The 23,158-nt window shown below is 33.8% G+C and overlaps 1 protein-coding gene across 6 annotated transcripts in view; it reads right to left on the minus strand.

Moving 5' to 3' along the window:
- The window catches only part of AGTPBP1 (ATP/GTP binding carboxypeptidase 1), a 192,405-nt gene that overhangs the window by 70,625 nt on the left and 98,622 nt on the right, over positions 1–23,158 (minus strand). For all 6 annotated transcript variants that reach the window (XM_081275394.1, XM_081275395.1, XM_081275396.1 and 3 more), the window contains one exon: positions 13,252–13,964. In XM_081275394.1, the coding sequence (XP_081131520.1) occupies positions 13,252–13,964 (713 nt within the window). The remainder of the gene's footprint in view (positions 1–13,251; positions 13,965–23,158) is intronic.

Raw genomic sequence — 23,158 nt, forward strand, 5'->3', positions numbered from 1 at the left:
AAGAAAGACACCAAAAATAAGAAAGTACAATGCCAACAATTCTTAATTACTAAACGAGCATAATTTATTTTAAGTTTATTCTATTAAAATAACATAAATGACAAACTAGTCTATCAAGTTAAAAAATCTAGTATCAAAAATTAAGCTATAAATTCTTAAATTTAATTTTAATGTCATAACTTTAAAATACCTAACTCTTTCTAAAGAAACAGACTTTTTAGAAAGCTATCATAGCGATAAACAAATTCAGAGTTTATATTAGACCTTCCAGACCTTAAACAGAGAAAGTTCTACATACACTCAAATATATCACACATGTAAAATTTTAAGTGTTCCAGTATGGATGAATAACTAAAGACATTCATTTATTTAATTTAAAAAGGTTGATATAGACCACCAATGTGCAAAAATAAATACTTACAAAAGTTTGGGGTTGTTTTATTTAGGAAAATGATACTGAAAGGATGCTTACAACAGCTCAGTTCTATAGCTATGTTCCACATGAAACAGGTTCAGAAAGTACAGGCCTGTCTGGTGAGGTGACACAAACCTGTAATCCCAAGATAGTGCCTCAAAATAAAATAAAATGGGCTGAGAATGTAGCTCAGAGGTACAGTATTCGATCAGTGGGTTCAATCTCCAGTACCACCCAAAAAAAAAAAAAAAAAAAGTTGTCAAGTGGGAAACAGGTGATGTCCATTGCACCTAATTTTTTTTTCCAAGAAATACCAGGAATTTGGCCTTTTATGTAAAATCTTCTAAAGGTTCCAATGTTGGTAATCAGTTTTAAATTTTAAAAAAAAGCCCACGTTAAACCAAATCATGTGCAAGTTTTACAAGACCACTGTTTTTCAACCTGACATTGTATTTTGGGGAACCATTAATTGCCATTTATATTAGACCTGATCTAAAATGAATACTTGAATGGAAGAGGGAAAATCATTTTTTATTCAGATATGTATTTGTGTAACTAGATTTCATAAAAGAATATTAATCGTTCCTTTACACATTTGCCTATTAAAATATATGGCTCTCCAGACAAAATAAGACATGTATATTTTAAGTATTGCCTCAAAATTAGTGACATTCAACATTTATCAAAGGCTTGGCTCAAGAAAATAACTTATGCAGGGCAGTCTGTAAAATGTGCAGCCCGTTCAGTCCATACTCAAATGATCACACTATATGCAGCTACCCACAAAAGACTGTTAGGTTTTTCAACCACAAAGCCACACAGTAAGAAAAAAATTAATGAACCTTATTGCTGTATTTATGTAAGGAAATTATAGGAAATGATGTTAATTATATACATAATGGGGTTCTCTGAGGATCCATATTATTATCCATATCTTCTATAAAGAAAATCCAAGATAATCTTCTTCACAAGATAGTATGACTTATCTACATGTGTGTTCAATCAAGATACATCACACACACACACACACACACACACACACACACACACACACAGTGATTAACAAAACAGATTCATGATCTAGACCTGGGTTTGACTCTTGGCTCTGCCAAGCAGATAAACTACTCAAAAATCCTGAACTTCAACTTACTCTTTTGTAAAATAGAGAAATAACAGCACCTCCTTCATAGAGCTGTTACAATACTAAGTGGCACACTTTATATGCATATATACACAGCATATAAAATGCTTACTACTTAATTCTGTGCCTGACCCATAAAAATCATTCACTAAACCCATCTGCTGCTTTTGCTCCTACCAATATACTTCTACAGCTTTCTGAATTCCAGAAGTACTCATGCTTCTCCCAAAGCTATTTTATACTTAACACGAACAAATCTAGAATTTTGTTTTCCTTATATTATTTTCCTACAATTCTTCACCTACTTTTTAATTTAAACTTTCTGAGTAGGTAATATACTGATTTTTTATTGATTTTAAAAAAATGACAGCAGAATGCAGTACAATTCTTATTACACATGTATCACAAATTGGGTGTCAACATATTTTATATAGAGATATGAAAAATTGTGGTATATACTGATATTCTAAAAAATTTTAAATATGACATAAAAGCATAAAAGAAAAGGCTCCTTTTTCGACACAATCCATTTCCTCCACTCACCCAATTAGGTAAATACTTTTTTACTTTCCTTCTAGATTTTACTTTATATATAGAGTGCCTTTTACTAATTCAGAGTGCCTTTCCCTCTTTGTTTTTAATGTCATAAAAATAAACTCCTTGCTTATTTCATTTAATAATATATCTTACAGCTCATTCCATCAATGCACAGAGTGGTTTTTGTCATCCAACCATTGAACAGAATTCACCAGATATATCGTAATTTATTTAACTTTGATTGATGAGCACTTGAGTATATCTCATAAATTCCTAGATATCGGATTAATGTGTCAAAGAAAACTATAGTGCTAATTGTGACAGACCCTGTCAGAATGCCCTCCATAGGAGTTATTATCAGTGACAGTCTCACCCTCAACGTATGAAAGAACCTATTTTTCCAAAGCCTCAGCAATAAAATGTGCTGTTAAACTTCTAGATTTTAGCCAAATTTGATACAGAATATTTTAACTTATTTTGAGTTGAAGTTGAAAATATTTTTGTGGTTAAGAGCTGCTATACTTTCTTTTCCTTATTTGTCATTTTGTTTTATTTTGTTGGTTATATTTTCAGAAAATACCTTAAATGCTTTTTAAAACAAGCAACATATACCATATAAAATTATAAAATAACAAAATATCTATTACAAAATGTAGCTAGAGTTTTCTATATAGATGAAAAAAAATGGAAAGAAATCAAAATACTGGTCACCTTTGGGGCACAGGACAAAAAGTGACCTTTCTTCTTTTATTTTGTTATGTCCTGGTTTTATGAAATACAAAAACAGGAAAAAAGCACCAATAATGTTAAGCATACACTAAAATATGAGATGAATTTCATTACAATTTTTAAATGCAACTTAAACCAAAACTAGGACTTAAATAATCATTAGTATATGTTTCTAATAAACAAAATTTAATGCATTATCTACAGAGATAAGAATCTTGCAACAGACATTTTCCTTTCAAATGAGGCAGATTTAGAAGTTTTATTCATTTTATACTAAACCTTCTTTTAAAAATATTAGTGGTGCATACTAGGAAGATAACCACACAATAGAAATTTAAAGCATTAAAGCTATTTTCATTGAATACCTTAAAGCAGTCTGATGCCTCTAAAAATAATAAAACAGTAAATCTTCATTAATTTCAGTACCGCTCATTCACAATGCTACCACACTCAAACAAGGACCAAGGAGTGGCAAAAAAAGTCACAAAACGTTCATCATTTGCTCAAAAAATAAGTTGCAGAAGACTGGGCAAGTAAGTTAAGCAAACTGGAAGTGACTTCGTCAATGTATTTCAAAAGACAAGCATTTCAGAGTGCTTTGAAATACCAGTTACCTGGCCCATATTAGGTTTTTCATTGTATACAAAACCACAGTCTCAGACCATCTAGCTACTAGGTTCAGCAAACCTTTCCTGTAAAGGGCCAGATAGTAAACATTTTGGGCTTTGCTGGTCTCTTTCACAACCATTCAATTCTACTATTGTAGCTCAAAAATAGCAACCAAAAACATAATAGACATGGCTGTGTTCCAAAAAAACCCCTTTGTTTATATAAATTTTGTATAATTTTCATGTCATAAATTACCAATTTTTCTCTGAACTGTTTTAATGATTTAAAGGTGGAAAAAAAACATTTTTAGCTTGTGAGAGAACAAAATGGGTAGCAGACCAGATTTGGCACATGGACTATAGTTTCCAATTCTAATCCAAGTGGATGACTGTCAAACTTTTTTGATTTTGGCCAACAAGAAATACACTTAAAAAATCATAACCCAAGTAGTAGTAGAATGCTTGCCTAACATGCACTGAGGTCCTGGGTTCAGTAGCTGGTACTGAGGAGAAGGAGGAGGAGGAGGAGGAGGAGGAGGAGGAGGAGGAGGAGGAGGAGGAGAAGAAGAAGAAGAAATTATAATCCTACAAAGAGAAAGAGGACATAAAAGATTATAATAACTTAGTTGTACCACATGTGAACACTGCTATTTTCTATTAGTTATTAATAGTTAATGACTCAAATTTGAAAAACACTAACTCTCTACTTCCTTTTTCTTCAGTCAAGAAAACTGGTCTCTAGAGAAATAAAACTACTTGCTAAGACACCCACGCGCATGCGTGCACATGCACGTAGCACAGAGAGTCAAAGGGTGAACTACATTTAGAACTTGCTTTTCAGAGAGCATTCTGCCCTGACAAGGTGTCCCTCACCACGCCAAACAGTCTTACTGCATTCATTGAATCTAAACCAAGTATTTTTGCTATATGCACTTGTTCTCAGCCTCAAACTAATTTAACTTGAAGGAACAAATAATTCTGGAAAGTTTTCTACTTATTTCTCAGCAATATTGGGTAAAAAATTGAAAGGGCAAGAGAAGATATACAACTTTGAGCAATGAGACTACATTCTTCACAATTTCCACATGAACACTTGGGACATTTGCAGAGGAGAGAAGAGGCAATAAGTTTCAAATACCAACGTACTCTTGTCTATAACTTATAAACATTTTTTAAGTGAAAACATTTTATTTTTTGTAGTAGTTATAGCTAAATAACTAACATTTATTGGAGAAAATCCTACACATCTAAATAATATAAACAGAATCATATAAATGATACATGTCTAAAGTAAACACATAATACATCTAATATAAATCCTATACATCTAAATAATATAATATAAACAGATTCATATTATTTTCATTAAAATATGAAACTTCATACCCATCAATGTGATCACTCTCAGGACTGCAACTCCATATTGAAATATGATTATATTCCTGCCTCTTATCAAGTACTTGATAGCCAAAAAATCTGACAAATATGTAACAATGGAATTATGACAAATGTGATAAAAGATGTTCTTTGCACCAAAGTATATACAGATCAGTCAAACCTGGTAATAGTCATCATTACACAAAATGCATGATGCTGACAGACTAGAAGACAAAAGGTTTTAGATTGCTTTAGAAGTTATGATTCATTTCTGCAGCAACAAATCAGAAGGCAGAAAACATTTCCAAGAGGTCATCAGACTGCGGCAGAGGAGATAACTTCATTGAAACCTGCGGCTACAGTGACTTCTTCCCTTCCCTTCTAATACCTTTCCTCCCAAGCATCTAATAAATTTATAGGAGTAAACAGTAACTCATCAGTCAAACAGAACAAGAAGTAACATGAGCAGCTTCAAAAAGCAAGGAAGAAAAGGAGTACAAACAATGCAGGACAGCCTAAATATTCAGGAGGACCTAGAGTCATCAGAAAAATGGTCATATAAAGAACTCAAGGAACACCTTAGACAGATGGAATGGAACCTTAAAGAGGATACAAGACAGCAAATTCAAGCAGCGAAAGAACACATTGAGAATGAATTACATAAACAGATAAAAGAAGAAGTTAAGCATCTTTATCAGGAGATAGAGATTATAAAAAATAATCAAACAATAATTCTAGAAATGAAGGAAACGATAAACCAAATTAAAAACTCAATTGAGAGTATCACTAACAGAGTGGAGCTAGTAGAAGCCAGAACGTCAGATAATGAAGACAAAATATATCATCTTGAAAAGAGTCTAGCCAACTCAGAAAGGCTGGTAAAAAATCACGAGAAAAACATACAAGAGCTATGGGATAACATAAAAAAACCAAACTTACGAGTCATCGGGATAGAAGAAGGTACAGAGATTCAAACCAAGGGAATGAGTAACCTGCTGAATGAAATAATTACAGAAAACTTTCCAGAAATAAAAAAGGAAACAGATATACAAATTGAAGATGCATACAGGACACTGAACACACAAAATCACAGTAGACCAACGCCAAGACACATTGTTATGAAGATATCCAATATACAGAACAAAGAGAAAATATTAAAAGCTACAAGAGAAAGGAGACAGATTACATTCAGGGGTAAACCAATAAGGTTAACTGCGGATTTTTCATCACAGACACTGAAAGCAAGAAGGTCATGGAACAATGTATTTCAAACACTGAAAGACAATGGATGCCAACCAAGAATTCTGTATCCAGCAAAATTAAGCTTTAGGTATGACAACGAAATAAAAATCTTTCATGATAAACAAAAGTTAAAAGAATTTGCAACCAGAAAATCAGCATTGCAAAGCATTTTGAGCAAAACACTACATGAGGAAGAAATGAAAAACAATAATCAAAACCATCAGTGGGAAGTGCCTAAGGAAAGACAGAGGGCGAGGGGAAAGATAATCATGGAGAAACAAACTAAAATTTTTTAAAAAAAGGACAAATAATCAAACATGGATGGAAGTACAAACCATATATCAATAGTAACTCTGAATGTTAATGGCTTAAACTCTCCAATAAAGCGACATAGGCTGGTATCATGGATAAAAAAACAAATCCAACAATATGCTGCCTCCAGGAGACACATCTGATTGGAAAAGACATACACAAGCTGAAGGTGAAAGGATGGGAAAAAATATACCACGCACACGGTCCTCGTAAGCAAGCAGGGGTGGCCATCCACATATCGAATAAAATCGACTTCAAGACTAAGTTAATCAAAAGGATAAAGAAGGACATTATATACTGTTAAAAGGAACCATTCACCAACAAGACATAACAATTATCAATATTTATGCACCAAATACTGGTGCTGCGACATTCATAAAACAAATTCTCCTCAAGTTCAAGAATCAAATAGACCACAACACAATAATTATGGGAGACTTCAACACACCTCTCTCACCATTGGACAGATCCTCCAAACAAAAGTTGAAAAAGAAACTATAGAACTCAATATCACAATCAATAACCTAGACTTAACTGACATATATAGAATATATCAACCGTCATCAAATGGATATACTTTTTTCTCAGCAGCACATGGATCCGTCTCAAAAATAGACCATATATTATGCCATAGGGCAACCCTCAGTAAATATAAAGGGGTGGAGATAATACCATGCATTTTATCTGATCATAATGGAATGAAACTGGAAATCAATGATAAAAGAAGGAAGGAAAAATCCTACATCACATGGAAAATGAACAATATGTTACTAAATGATCAATGGGTTACAGAAGACATAAAGGAGGAAATCAAAAAATTCTTAGAGATAAATGAAAATACAGACACAACATATCGGAATCTATGGGACACAATGAAAGCAGTTTTAAGAGGAAAATTCATCGCCTGGTGGTCATTCCTCAAAAAAAGAAAAAACCAACAAATAAATGAGCTCACATTTCATCTCAAAGCCCTAGAAAAGGAAGAGCAAAACAACAGCAAATGTAGCAGAAGGCAAGAAATAATTAAAATCAGAGTGGAAATCAATGAAATTGAAACAAAAGAAACTATTGAAAAAATTAACAAAACTAAAAGTTAGTTCTTCGAAAAAATAAATAAGATCGACAGACCTTTAGCCATGCTAACGAAGAGAAGAAGAGAGAGAACTCAAATTACTAACATACGGGATGAAAAAGGCAATATCACAACAGATGCTACAGAAATACAGAAGACAATTAGAAATTATTTTGAAAACCTATATTCCAATAAAATAGAAGATAGTGATGACATCGATTCTTAAGTCATATGATTTGCCCAGACTGAGTCAGAAGGATACACACAATTTGAACAGACCAATATCAATGGATGAAATTGAAGAAGCCATCAAAAGACTACCAACCAAGAAAAGCCCAGGACCGGATGGGTATACAGCGGAGTTTTACAAAACCTTTAAAGAAGAATTAATACCAATACTTTTCAAGTTATTTCAGGAAATAGAAAAAGAGGGAGCTCTTCCAAATTCATTCTATGAGGCCAACATCACCCTGATTCCGAAACCAGACAAAGACACCTCAAAGAAAGAAAACTACAGACCAATATCTCTAATGAACCTAGATGCAAAAATCCTCAATAAAATTCTGGCGAATCGAATACAAAAACACATCAAAAAAATTGTGCACCATGACCAAGTAGGATTCATCCCTGGGATGCAAGGATGGTTCAATATACGGAAATCAATAAATGTTATTCACTACATCAATAGACTTAAAGATAAGAACCATATGATCATCTCGATAGATGCAGAGAAAGCATTCGACAAAGTACAGCATCCCTTTATGTTCAAAACATTAGAAAAACTAGATAACAGGAACTTACCTTGACATTGTAAAAGCTATCTATGCTAAGCCTCAGGCTAGCATCATTCTGAATGGACAAAAGTTGAAGGCATTCCCTCTAAAATCCGGAACAACACAGGGATGCCCTCTATCACCACTTCTATTCAATATAGTTCTCGAAACACTGGCCAGAGCAATTAGACAGACGAAAGAAATTAAAGGCATAAAAATTGGAAAAGAGGAACTTAAATTATCACTATTTGCAGATGACATGATTCTATACCTAGCAGACCCAAAAGGGTCTACAAAGAAACTACTAGAACTAATAAATGAATTCAGCAAAGTGGCAGGATATAAAATCAACACGCATAAATCAAAGGCATTTCTGTATATCAGCGACAAAACTTCTGAAACGGAAATGAGGAAAAACACTCCATTCACAATATCCTCAAAAAAAATAAAATACTTGGGAATCAACCTAACAAAAGAGGTGAAAGATTTATACAATGAAAACTACAGAACCCTAAAGAGAGAAGTAGAAGAAGATCTTAGAAGATGGAAAAATATACCCTGTTCATGGATAGGCAGAACTAACATCATCAAAATGGCGATATTACCAAAAGTTCTCTATAGGTTTAATGCAATGCCAATCAAAATTCCAATGGCATTTCTTGTAGAAATAGATAAAGCAATCATGAAATTCATATAGAAAAATAAAAGACCCAGAATAGCAAAAGCAATTCTAAGCAGGAAGTGTGAATCAGGTGGTATAGCGATACCAGATTTCAAACTATATTACAGAGCAATAGTGACAAAAACAGCATGGTACTGGTACCAAAACAGGAGGGTGGACCAATGGTATAGAATAGAGGACACAGAGACTAATCCACAAAGTTACAACTATCTTATATTTGATAAAGGGGCTAAAAGCATGCAATGGAGGAAGGATAGCATCTTCAACAAATGGTGTTGGGAAAACTGGAAATCCATATGCAACAAAATGAAACTGAATCCCTTTCTCTCGCCATGCACAAAAGTTAACTCAAAATGGATCAAGGAGCTTGATATCAAATCAGAGACTCTGCATCTGATAGAAGAAAAAGTTGGCTCCGATCTACATATTGTGGGGTCGGGATCCAAATTCCTTAATAGGACACCCATAGCCCAAGAGTTAATAACAAGAATCAACAAATGGGACTTACTTAAACTAAAAAGTTTTTTCTCAGCAAGAGAAACAATAAGAGAGGTAAATAGGGAGCCTACATCCTGGGAACAAATTTTTACTCCTCACACTTCAGATAGAGCCCTAATATCCAGAGTATACAAAGAACTCAAAAAATTAGACAATAAGATAACAAATAACCCAATCAACAAATGGGCCAAGGACCTGAACAGACACTTCTCAGAGGAGGATATACAATCAATCAACAAGTACATGAAAAAATGCTCACCATCTCTAGCAGTCAGAGAAATGCAAATCAAAACCACCCTAAGATACCATCTCACTCCAGTAAGATTGGCAGCCACTATGAAGACAAACAACAACAAGTGCTGGCGAGGATGTGGAGAAAAGGGTACACTTGTACATTGCTGGTGGGACTGCAAATTGGTGCGGCCAATTTGGAAAGCAGTTTGGAGATTCCTGGGAAAGATGGGAATGGAACCACCATTTGACCCTGCTATTGCCCTTCTCGGACTATTCCCTGAAGACCTTAAAAGAGCATGCTACAGGGATACTGTCACATCGATGTTCATAGCAGCACAATTCACAATAGCTAGACTGTGGAACCAACCCAGATGCCCTTCAATAGATGAATGGATAAAAAAAATGTGGCATCTATACACAATGGAGTACTATGCAGCAATAAAAAATGACAAAATCATAGAATTTGCAGGGAAATGGATGGCACTAGAGCAGATTATGCTTAGTGAAGCTAGCCAATCCCTAAAAAACAAATACCAAATGTCTTCTTTGATATAATGAGAGCAACTAACTATGAACATAGCAGGGAGAAAGAGCAGGAAGAAAAGATTAACATTAAACAGAGACATGAGATGGGAGGGAAAGGGAGAGAAAAGGGAAATTGCATGGAAATGAAGGGAGACCCTCATTGCTATATAAAATTACATATAAGAGGTTGTGAGGGGAATGGGAAAATAAACAAGGAGAGAAATGAATTACAGTAGATGGGGTAGAGAGAGAAGAAGGGAGGGGAGGGGAGGGGGGATAGTAGGGGATAGGAAAGGTAGCAGAATACAACAATTACTAATAGGGCATTATGTAAAATTGTGGATGTGTAACCGACGTGATTCTGCAATCTGCATTTGGGGTAAAATTGGGGGTTCATAACCCACTTCAATCTAATGTATGAAATATGATATGTCAAGAGCTTTGTAATGTTGTGAACAACCAATAAAAAAAAAAGAAAAGAAAGAAAAGACTCAAATTATTGCTGGATACTAAGTTATCACTTAAATAAGGCTTTATTTGAATGCTTACTTCTGGGCCTTTTACGTGGAACTTAGAGATAATTCTCTGATGAACTAAGTCTTCTTTCTTTGTGATTTTTTTTTAATGTTGCTGTCTAAAATGATTTAAAAAGATATTTCTTTTAGTCAGAATATATTTTTTTAATTTGGATCTTGTATTCCCCTGAAAATAGAGGAGCACAATATTCATTTATTCCTTCTGTTGTGAAAGGAATGTAAATATTTTCCTGGTTTTTTTTTTTTTTTCCATTCAATTTCTTTGAGTTTGACATGGGAACTGAAGGCATAGAGGAGTGCATGCCTATAGTAATGACATTCCCTGAGCTTCTGTTGGCCAGATTTAACTTGGCTGTGTAGACCACAGAGGCAGACTGAGAAATCAGCAGAGTGCTGTGTTGCCACAGATACCACATGTCCAAGGTGTCAAAACATCCACTATCTGTGTAAGGAATTCAATCAATGTACATAGTTAAATGTGAATTGTGCTATTCTTTTTCCCTGCTTAGTACTATTTCTATGAGTAAACTCAGAAATCAGGAAAAAAAAAAAAAAAAAAAAAACATTTCCAAGAAAGTTGTGAAAATTAGTGGGACATTTTATCTATATAGAAAGAAATCTTTGAAATTTGTAGGGCACCATGGCCACCCAACCCTCAAAGGTGTATTGGAGCCCAACCCCATTTTTCTCACTGCAAATTTTCTTAAAGCAAACACAGATAACAGAGTTTAAAATGATTAAGTTTCTGGGCTCTTGTTTGAGCCTAATCTCCTTTGCCCTGTAACTTATATACCAACACACCTATCTGTAAAACACATATGCCAACTCTCATTGATCTCTTGATCTTTTATCATGCTGTTTGCCTTCCAGTATCAAAAACATATCTTAAAAGTTTTGGTTTGAACATTCGACAAACCCAGCAGTATATCACACTGTACACAGGCAATAAAAAAGGTGGTCTAATATGCCAAAAAAAAAAAAAAGTTAGACTCTAATCTGTTGATTCAACTTGCAGAGCAATTCCAAGGTCAATGTTTCAGGGCAAATTAAGAGAAATCATCATAAATATTAAGAGAAGAAAGGGCTGTAGATAAGACATAATAATTCCCAGCATGAATAAATCCTTTCACCCTTAGGACAGTGACATGTCCATTCTCAGTTAAACTAGACAAGGGAGTAGCAAGTGGGTGGCCTGAGTTCCACACATATTCACCTTATTGCCATCCTGTAAAAGCAACCCTACTTCCTTGAATCATTCTGAGTTAATAACTTCTGTAAAGATGGCAAAATCTTTTCCCACCTCCTGGTCCTAGCCAGAAGGAAGCTAGAATCTCCATTCAGTAACCACAGCTTGTTGTTACATTGTACCCTTGCTGTGTCTCTTGCAATTAAGACTGCAACTACCATGGGGACTGGACTTCTAATCCTGCAGAGCCCAGAGGTGCATGGACAGAAAGCACAAATTCTCCCAGTGGGACACTAGGAGCTCTAGTAAAATATGGCCCAGCTCTCCCCTCCTGGTTACCAGACCCACATATTCTTTCTATTGGGGATATAAAACTGTGCAAAAGTGTCTAGCTAAGTGCATCCTAAAAGACTGACTCATCCTTGCAGAGTATTTCCTTGGACTGAGAGCTTCACCTATGCTTTTTACAGCACACTACAAGGTCAGCTGCCTTTAGATGGTGCTGGCTGTGATTCAGAAGACACCACAGCCTGGCCCACTCTGAAGTACCTTTTCCAGTGAAGAAAGGTTCCTGATTTGATGCTGTATGATTGATGTGGTACATTCCATACCTGTGGACTAAGTAGCCAAATAGTTGCACTAAATACACCAAGTTGCCAAGTAAAAATAATGAATTATACTAGTTGTTACAGATAAAAATAAATAAGATGTAGTTGTTGCCTTAAAGAAGCTTTTAATCTAAGGAAATCAAATACCCACAGTAAGGTCTTCTCTTTCCATTAAATACTATACTCATAATAAGAGCATTCAAATTATTTTAGATACTGAGAATCCATCATCATAAAGCATTAGCCATGATCACTAAATATAGTCTGGACACACCAAAAAAGTTATTCTCTATTTGTAATATCTATTAATAGTTTTTGTAATACCTAATATTACTTGGAAATATTTAATAACTTTACTAACTGCTTTGATTAATCTTAAATTTTTACATTATATATAAAAAATTAACATTTCAAATTTTACTACAAAATAATACTGTTCACATTGCTTTATTTATAGCCTATTTTTTCCACATTCTTTTATTGTTGCATTATAGTTGTACATAATGATGGGATTTGTTGTTACATATGAGTACATGTATTTACAGCCTATTACTAATTAATATCTAAGTCAAGTTCAAATGATCAACTACTAAATAAATACTGCTAAGGTAACATTTATTCAAAGATGGATAATTTCAAAACAATGCTAAATGTCCAAAGTAGAATAAAAATTATGGTAACTTTTATTCAGACTAATTTGTTTCCTAAATATAATTATTATATCTCATATTTTTAAAATGGTTTTACTTAGGAGGAGTAAGAGATCTGCAACTCACCTTTGTACACCATAGGGCCTTTCTAAAATAGGCTCTTTGAATGGAGGTGGAATGTGACCAAAGTAATCAGGATAAGCCACCTCTGAATATTCTGGGACAGACTTTGTGTTTTTCACAACCTCAATATAAAGGTCTGGGTCATGGAGTGTAGGTCCATCAGGTACTTCAACTGATGCTTGTTCCACCGATGAATTAGACTCAGTATCTTCATCATCTTCAGTTTCAACCCCAGTACAGCAGAGCTTCCCTAGCTGAACTGTCCGACCCTCAAAAAGAACATTTCCACAGGTAGCCATGTGTGGACATGCTTTAGTGCATGTGAGAACAGCAAGAGGGAGACTACAGTCCTTCTTAACTTCTGCTGTCAAACCTGGGGCTGTTTGAGAAGGAATATTCTGCAATGTGATTCGGTCCAATGCTTTCACAATATCATTGTTTAAGCCATGGGTTGGTAAAATAGTTCTATTTTGATCACCTAGTTGCTGTTGTAATGTTCTGTCATCAGCTTTAATATCTTCTTTTGCTACATCCATAAAGGCAGGTTGCTTATCTTCCTCTCCTTTAGGAGATACTTTTTCCTTCATTACAGGTCCCTTTTTTAAATTAGCTGAACTCCCAGATGCATCCTCTCCAGCCGTGGGAACAACAATTGGGCCACGTAATTTTCCCTCAAATACAAAAGGCTTTGGTTCTTTGGAGATTAAATCATAGTCCTTTAAAAATAAGAAAAAAAATGTTTAATCTGTCATCAGTCAATATTAAAATACATTAACAAAAGTAAGATCATATTCATTTTATATGCTGCCTCAGAAACTTAACATTTGAAAATTTCAAAGATGGATAGAACAAAATGTTTTAATTTTACTAACAAAAGACAAAATATTTAACCACAACAAAATTTTTAACAGATTTTACTCTTTCCACAAAAATATGGGTATTTTAGAAAAGCATAAAGACATTAAAGTTATCCAAAGTCCTACTGGGGAAACACAACTAAACCATTGTTAGTTCAACAAATGTTACAAAGTATCTGTTTGGTGCAATATTTATGGAGTATCTGTTTTGTGCCAAGCATTGTTTCAGACATTTAAGACACATCAGTTTAAAAGAGAAAAACAAATTCTTCTCTTGACAACTTTTATTCTTATAGGAATGGAAAGGAAAGGACTCATGATCAGTAATAAACATAACGTAAGTATATTTTCTAGAACACTAGAAGGGTGCAAAGTTCTATAGAAAGGAGTAGGGGAAAAAAATATAATGCGGATCAGAAGTACCACAGGCAGGATAGGTAGGTAGCAATTCTAAATGTCACTGGCTAGGGCTTATTGAGAAGATGAGATAGAAGCAAAAGACTTACGAAGTTGAGGGTGCCACACACAGGGTGCATTCCTGCCAGAGCACAGGCCCCAGAATGGGTGAATGCCTGGGGTATTCAAAGACAGGAAAATTGGTATGGAAGGAACAGGACATAACAGAAAGGTGAATTCCAAGAGGCCAAAGCAAGCCAGGTACCATAGATCCATACAAGTTAATAATTTTGGTTTTACTCCAAATGGGAGGGATGAGTGCCATGACATGACTTGTGTCTTAAAAATAATACCCTGGTGCAGGGTTTCTTAGGCACATCAGTAGATATTTTGGACCAAATCATTCTTTTTGTTGTTGTTGTTGTTTGGTTTTATATTTCAGGGGACAAGGGTCTTATACATTGTAGGGTATTTAGCAGCATCCTTTATATCTACAACTAGATTCCAGTAGTATTCCCTCTGATTACCAAATTTAAAAACCAAGAATGTCTCCTAACATTGTTAAATGTTCCCTGAGAGGCCACTGAAAACAACTGCTCGGGTCATGTAATCCAAGCAGTTCAGGAGGTTGAGGCAGGAAGATCCCAATATCAAAGCCAGTCTCAGAAACTTAGCAAGGCCCTGAGCAACTTAGTGATACCCTGTCTCAAAATAAAAAAATAATTTAAAAAAGGGGGGCTGGGGATGTGGCTCAGTGGTTAAGCACCCCTAAGTTCAATCCCCAGAACCAAAAAAAAAAAAAAAAAAAAGGAGAGAGAGAGAACCATTGCTCCGATGCTCCTCTAAGAATTGTCTGAGGAAGAGAAAGTAGAAACAAGAGTCCAAAAAGAATCTGCTGTAGTAATCCAGGGAATTTGGCTAAGAGAAGATGAATTCTCAACATATTGCAGAACCAATTACTATACTGATAGAACAGATATGGGGTAGCAGGCACAGAGAGAGGTCACAGATTATGCAAGAATATTTTCAAGAACAAATGGAAAAGCATGAATCAGGAATTAACTTCTGGACATGCAAAGTATGACCTATCCACATAACAGATGATGTAAAGTAGGCAGCTGAATATCAGTCTAAAATTCAGACAAAAATTCTATGCAGAAGAAATAAATGTCAGAGTCCTTAGCATACAGATATTATTACAAGTAATTTAACCAGCAATCCTCAATGAAGAGAAACAGAGACGAGAATAAAGAACTGAGCCTTGGAGTAGTCTAATCTTGGATGCTGGGGAGATAAAGATGGGCCAGAAAAAAAAGATGGAAGAGAAAGAGTCAATTCTGCAAAGAAGAAAAGCAGGAAGGAAAAGGGTCCTGGAAGCTAAATTTTTAAAAAATATTTATTTTTTAGTTGTAGTTAGACACAATATCTTTATTTTTCATTCATTCATTCATTCATTCTATGTGATGTTGAGGATGGAACCCAGGACCTCACACATGCTAGGTGAACGCTCCACCACTGAGCCACAACCCCAACCCTTGGAAGCTACATTTTAGAAAGGATGCTCACTGAGCATGGTGGCGTACACCTGAAATCCTAGATGCTCGGGAGGCTGAGACAGGAGGATTGCAAGTTCAAAGCCAACCTCAGCAAAAAGTGAGGCGCTGAGGAACACACTGAGACCCTGTCTCTACATAAAATACAAAACAGATCTGGGGATGTGGCTCAGTGGTCAGTTGCCCCTGAGTTCAATCCCTGGTACTAAAAAAAAAAAGGATGCACTTTCAGAAATATTTTGATATCTACGCAAGATTCCATCAAGGAAATATACCATAAATAATTTAATCACTGCCTTACTGCTGAGCGTGTAATCCTTTAATAGAACAAAGAATTATTTAAACAAACATAGTTAAGGTGTATAGTTAAACCATTTTCAAAAATATTGCTATTATAAAGGACTCCACAAATGAAAATCATTTTGCAAAATGTTTTTGATTTAAGATGATTTCCTAAGCACTTGGAAGTACAGGGTCACACATTATATTCAATTTTAATGCTTATTGTAAACTTCCAGATACATTCAAAATTTATTTGTATTAACATATTCCCAGCAACTATGTATGAGAGTATCTAATTTCAACTGCTCTCTACCTTGACAATATCAGGTACTATAGATTTTTTTAAGTTTTCTAAACTGATAAAGAATATTATTTTACTGATTTTTTAACTTATATTTCAACTATTAGAAAAGAAATAATTTTTCATGCATCTACTAACAGCAGCAATTCTTCAAAACTAGTTTGTTTCTATAATACAGTATCTTTCTTGTTTTGCTATGTAAATTTTCACATTATATTTACACACATTTAGCTAACTCATTTTTGCAAACATTTTTCTATATTTACAATTTATCTTTTAATTTGAGTTAACTTCTTTAAATACACTAATGTAGTCAAAACCAGATCTTTTCATTTGTGATCAATTCCTTGAATGCCCACTATACAAAAACTAAGGATTCAAATATGATTTATGTCAGCCCCTGTACTATATATAATCCAAGCAGACAATGGAGGCATAAAGAAGGGGTAGTAAATTTACATAAAAAAACACTTGTAGGAAATATTATGATCAGTATCCACCCCACAAAAACGTTTAGAATTGTTGCATGATATTTTAAGTATGTCAGTAAGTGGATAAGAAATCAAGGATTAAGGCCAAAACATAAGGAGCGAGGTAAAGATGGAAGCTAGCTTTCACTCTGAAAAAAAATTCTAAACCAGTTAACTGTGGATATAGCTTTTCCCATCTCAATAAGAATGAAGATCAGAAGATAAACCCAAAACTAGAAAGGTAGAGAGTCCAAAAGAAAATCATCCTTCCACAAAGACAAACCCAGAGATCTAATACTTCAAAATATAGGTCCTAGAAATGCCCTCAGTCCCAAACAGACAGTAGCAAGGAAAACCCAATGTTTTAAGCCTTAACACCAAGATGGTGAAAAACAACACTACTCACAAACTGATACCAAAAGCCTGCCATCACATCACACAAATTTACAGCTTCAATTCACATTATCTGGGTGGTCCAAAAACCCTCAAGGAAGAATTTAATCTAGAACTGTGCCTGTCAAAAGCAACAACAACAGAACACTTCTAGAGTTTCCACATAATTTCCACAAACAAAATCATTAAGAAAATAAATAGCTCATAGTTATTCTATTTAAAAAAAAAAACTACATATACTAATTGAGAAAGAGAAATAAAAAAGACCTATAAGAACTTTAAACACCAAAATTACAAAGACTAAGAAAGGATTATACTTACTATGTTTAAGGAAATAAAATATAAGAAACAAAAAATTAAAGACTGATAAAACATTTTTAAAAACCTTCTAAAAAATCAAAAACAAATGAAATGGTTAGTGGATATTTTTTATAACAGATTAGATAAGCCAAAAAAAAAATAATTAGGAAATTAGCAAACTGGCAGACAGTTCTGATGAAATTACCTAAATGCAGCATAAAGAAACCAAGAGAAGGAAAACATGAAAAAGAAGTAAAGACCCATGGAAGAGAATAAAAAGGTCTTCCATTAGATTAGAATTGTAGAAAAAGAGAAGAAAGACTATCAGAGCAAAAGGTAGTATCTAAAGAAGAGAATAAAGAGTTTTTTCCAAATTCTATGAGAAAACAACTGATATAATCCAAACACAATGAATCTCAAACAGGATTTTTTTCCAAACAAGATTTTTAAAAAGAAAATCCACACTTAGTCAACATTTCTGGGAAACTGCAAAGCACTAAAGCCAAAATATTATGTGAAAAGCCACCAAAAATAGTTTCTTAAGAAGAGAAAATACACATTTATTACACATACTACCCAGCAATTTCTCTCATAGGTTTTATCCCAAGAGGAATGAAGGTATATATCCACAAAAAATTTTGTACACGAATGTTAGTATCAACTTTATTCAAAATAGACCCAAACTATAAACAATCCAACACTCATCAATCACTGACTAATGAAATTATACTGTATTTACCCAATGAAATACTACTGAGCAATAAGGAAAGAACCATTCATATTATGCTATAATAAGGGTAAATATAAAAAAAAACTGAGTAAAAGAAGCCCTACACAAAATAGTAAGTACTATGGGGATTCCATTTATAAAAAGTTCTAAAATGAGCAAAAATTAACCAGTGACACAGCAGAACAGTAGTTACCTGGGTAGGAAATAAGCAGGCTATGAGAAGACTACAAAGGAGCTCAAGGAGACTTTCTGGGGAGATAAAAATAATTCTGTATCTCAACTAGGACAGGTTGTCACAGATGTACATAAACTTCTCAAAACTCACTGATCTTAGATATATGTAATTGATTGCATATTTCAATAAAGTTTTGTTTTTTTTAAGCTGCCAGGGGGCAGGTGGTGGTGAGGTGGGTAGAGACTAACTTTCAAGAGGATAAAATACTTTCAGACTACATGATACACAGCGAGAGCAAGGACAGAGAACAAGCCACTAAAACACATATTTCAGGTAAAAGGAAAATAATCCCAAACAGAAGTTCTGAGGAAAAAGAAGATATAAAAATGTTAAAAGTGGGGATACACTAAATATTTTAAAAAGCATTATTATCACATGGTTTTTAAAAGCTCTTCTTTCAAAAACATAAAATAGTTTAGGAAATGATTGTTTCCTTTTATCACTGAAGGAGAAATCAAAAAGATGCTGAGAACTTAAGCTTTAGTGAGTATGTTAGAATGTCAAGAGTAACTAGAATTTTTGCATATATGTTAGTACTCACGCTTGGGCTTTAAAGGGATGCAGTTTATTCTACATAAATTATACACCCTCCCAGAAGTTGATTAAAATAATAAAAAAACAAGGTTTTTTAGGTTCAAATGAGTAAATGGGGAAAACTGGAAGAAGAAAAAGTAATCCAAATGAAGGCAATAAAAAGAAAAAAACAAAAATACAAAAATAAGATCTTCTAAATTAAACCCCAATATCAGAATAATTATAGATAAATGATCTAAATGCTCCAGTTAAATGACAAAATTCAGACTCAATTTTAATAATCCAACTAAACTATATGCTCCTTAAAATATATACAGCAAAGGAAAATAAAAAGCTAAAAATAAGATTTGAAAAGACATCAGGGAAATAATTAAAGTTAATTAATGTAACTACATTAATATTTTAAAAAACATTTGTTAAAGTCTTACAGATAAAGAAAATAACTTCATATTGATAACAAATGATAACAAGTTTCATTCCAAAGGGAAGAAAATTCATTTACATTATTTTTTAAAAACTTTTTTTATTTTTTAGTTGTAGATGGGCACAACACCTTTATTTTAATCATTTATATGGTGCTGAGGATCAAATCCAGTGCCCTACACATGCAACACAAGCACTCTACCACTGAGCCACAACTCCAGCCCCTCATTTACATTTATGCACAATAAGCCTCAAAAAAAAAAATATATATATATATATATATAAACTAACAAACTTGCAAAGAAAAATATATTCACAATCACTATAAGAAATTTTTAATAGTAATTGATCGAATAAGGAAATTTTCACAGTAATTGATAGAATAAGGATAAAACTTCATAAATATAGAAAAGACACTTTTCAACACAATTAACAATCCTGTCATAATGAGTAAACATACAAGTGTGCCTAACAACTGTAAAACAATTCCTTCTAGGCATCTAGAAATAGTAACAAAGCCTTCGAAACTCAAAGGTTGCAAAATATTATGGTGTGTTCTCTTACTCTACTACAATATGCTAGTAATCAATAAAAATGATAAATTATGATAAAATGGATTCTACTATCATGTATATATAATTAAAAAGAACCAATAAAAAATAAAATTTAAAAAAGCCAACTTTGAAATTACCAGAGAATCAAAGAAAAAAAAACATATTGGAAATCAAGTAATGAGGGCTGGGGATGTAGCTCAGTGGGAGAGTGCTTACAAATGAATGTTTATAAGATGCTGTCAGAAAAATAATTATATGGATATTTATAACATAAATATGTATGTATTTATGTTCTTATGTATGAAAAGAAGAAAGGCTGAAAGTCAATGAATATCTATTAAGGTGACACTGAAAAAAAACTAATGAATGAAAACAGAACAAATCAACATATGAAATGTTATAAATATATTTAGAGAAAGGGTCATTTTTTAAAAATTCTAAAAATGATTACAGGAACTAGTGCATTGAAATACATAATGGTTAATTTGAATTGTCAACTTGATTGTATTAAGAGAAGCCTATGATTAAGAAGAGGCTATGTATGTATTAGTAACGGTGTGTCTAGGAATGATTGGCATGGGGGATAGCCAAACGAAATGAAGACCCTCCCTAAGCATGAACAGCAACATCTAGTAGGATGACAGCACGGATGGAATAGAAGTTGGAATAATAAGGAAGCAGCAGCAGATGCTCAATTCTTGAATGGGTTCTTGATTGCTGCTGTGATGATCTGAGGATATCAGACTTTCGCTTCTTCACTCTTCCAAAGCGGACTCTGCCACTGATTCTACAGAAGGCTTTGGTCTTGGCCTAGGGTAGCACCGTTGATCCCTCTTGTTGTGGGGCTTCAGCTTCATGGACTGTGCAGTTACTGGTTCTTCTAGCTCTTCAGCCTGGAAAGCCACTATGGACTATCCAGCTTCTGGTCACATAAATCAACCTAATATATCCTCTTTTTATAATTATACTTCCTATTGATTCTGTTCCTCTAGAGAACTCTGACTAAAACAAAAGAGGATTAACTGTGGCAAATAATCTGACTCTTTAAACTTTTCCATGATAACTTTCATGGGAAAAATTTAAAACAAAACTTAAAAGGGGGGGAGATAAAAATATAACAATTTATATGGTTAATGCCATTATGCTACCACACATAAATTTAAAAATTCTGCAGTGAAAATGAAGAATTTTGATACTTCCAATATTCTGCCATGGAGAAACTAGAGCAAATAAAACTACAATTGTCAACCTAATTCCCTTAAATGTGGCTGCCTATTATTTAAATATACACTTCAAAAAATACAGACTAATAATGTAGTGAAAGAGCACGTTCCTCTAAAACTAAAAAATTAGATAATCAAGTACTAAAACAACTACTTTAGAAATGACTACAACTTTTAAAGGACAGTAAGGTCCCCTAAAAGTCTGCTGATAATTAACTTTAATAATAATATATGCTGCCTTCAAATACCATCCATTTTGCCTCCTCTAGCCATTGTGTGGTAGACTTACACATCTGGAAACAAAATGGGTGGTGCTCAGGATTCAAACATAAATCATTTTAAGTTTCAATGGGTGATGTTGAAAGCAATGGGCAAATCAGAGTAGGAAAAGTCATAATCCAAATTAACTTCATTTATGTATAACATCTTATAATCTGCCAGAAATTGATATAAGAACGGCTGAATAAAATTTTTTCAAACACTTCTTCTCTGGAACACTTGGCAGTACATCCCTTAATATTGCTGCCTATTATTCAAATACACATTTCAAATACTAGAGACTAACATACTGAAAGAGTACGTTCCTCTGAAACTTAAAAATGAGAAAGGTAATCAAATGCTAACACAACTATTTTAGAAATAATTTTCCAATTACACCAATACAAGACAATGTGCTATTTTCTATACATTATAGAAATATTTTAACTATTTTATATAAAATTTACTAGGAAAATATACAATGAATTATTAAATGTATACTACTTGAAATACCTTCTTTTGGCTACACACAGTAAAAAGAACTAACTTAGGGGACTTTCCAGAGCTCTTACACTTAGGCCTGTCTTTACAATATGACCACATCTAGTCAGACCAAAAGTGAATACCTGCTTAAAGAGCAGGAAAACTATAGAGGGAGGTAGCCAGCTGTTCAAAAGTTGCTATGTTGGATACCTTCAAGACTAGCTTATTCTGGATAATAAATTATTAGGAAACAGGGAATCTAAAGGTAGACATGCAGCATAATCTAAAAGAAAGAAGTACCTTATGAAAGAACGAAAACCAAAATCCTGGTCTTGACACCATTATAAAATTACACTTCTCTATTCCCACATTGACTTATGATCACATTATGTACACATAATATGTGATTTCTTCACATAATAATCAATGCCCTCCTTAAAAACTATGTTTTATGCCTTGATTTAGCAGTATTTGTTATCTCTGGGGTTTTACTTTAAAGCGATTGTTAGCTAGACGTGAACACATTAAAAAGAGCAGACAGATAATTGCTATTGGTTGAATGAAAGAAAATTACTCCATACCCTTTCCCAAATGCATCTTTCTGCCTCCTTCTCTCTTTTTCTTTTGTTTTATTTCCTTTCCTTGCACGGGTTAGGGTGGACCTCCCTGATTCCTTACCTCCTTCTCTTATTCCTAATTTCAAAGTAGCTTCCAAAGCACTTCAAATCTACAGGAAATCTCAAACACTGGGGCCAAGGGGAGAGGGGTAGTGCCTCATCTATTACTACTGTACCCAAGGCTCATAAGTTCTTTCGAAAAGAGAAACCTAAGCAATTAGAACTTTAAAACAGTGAAATGTAAATAGATATTTCTTGTTCTTTTGTTTTTTCCCCCTCACATATAGCCTCACATTAAATA

The sequence above is a fragment of the Spermophilus citellus genome (genome assembly GCF_964194105.1).
Source record: "Spermophilus citellus genome assembly, chromosome: 2".
NCBI lineage: Eukaryota > Metazoa > Chordata > Mammalia > Rodentia > Sciuridae > Spermophilus > Spermophilus citellus.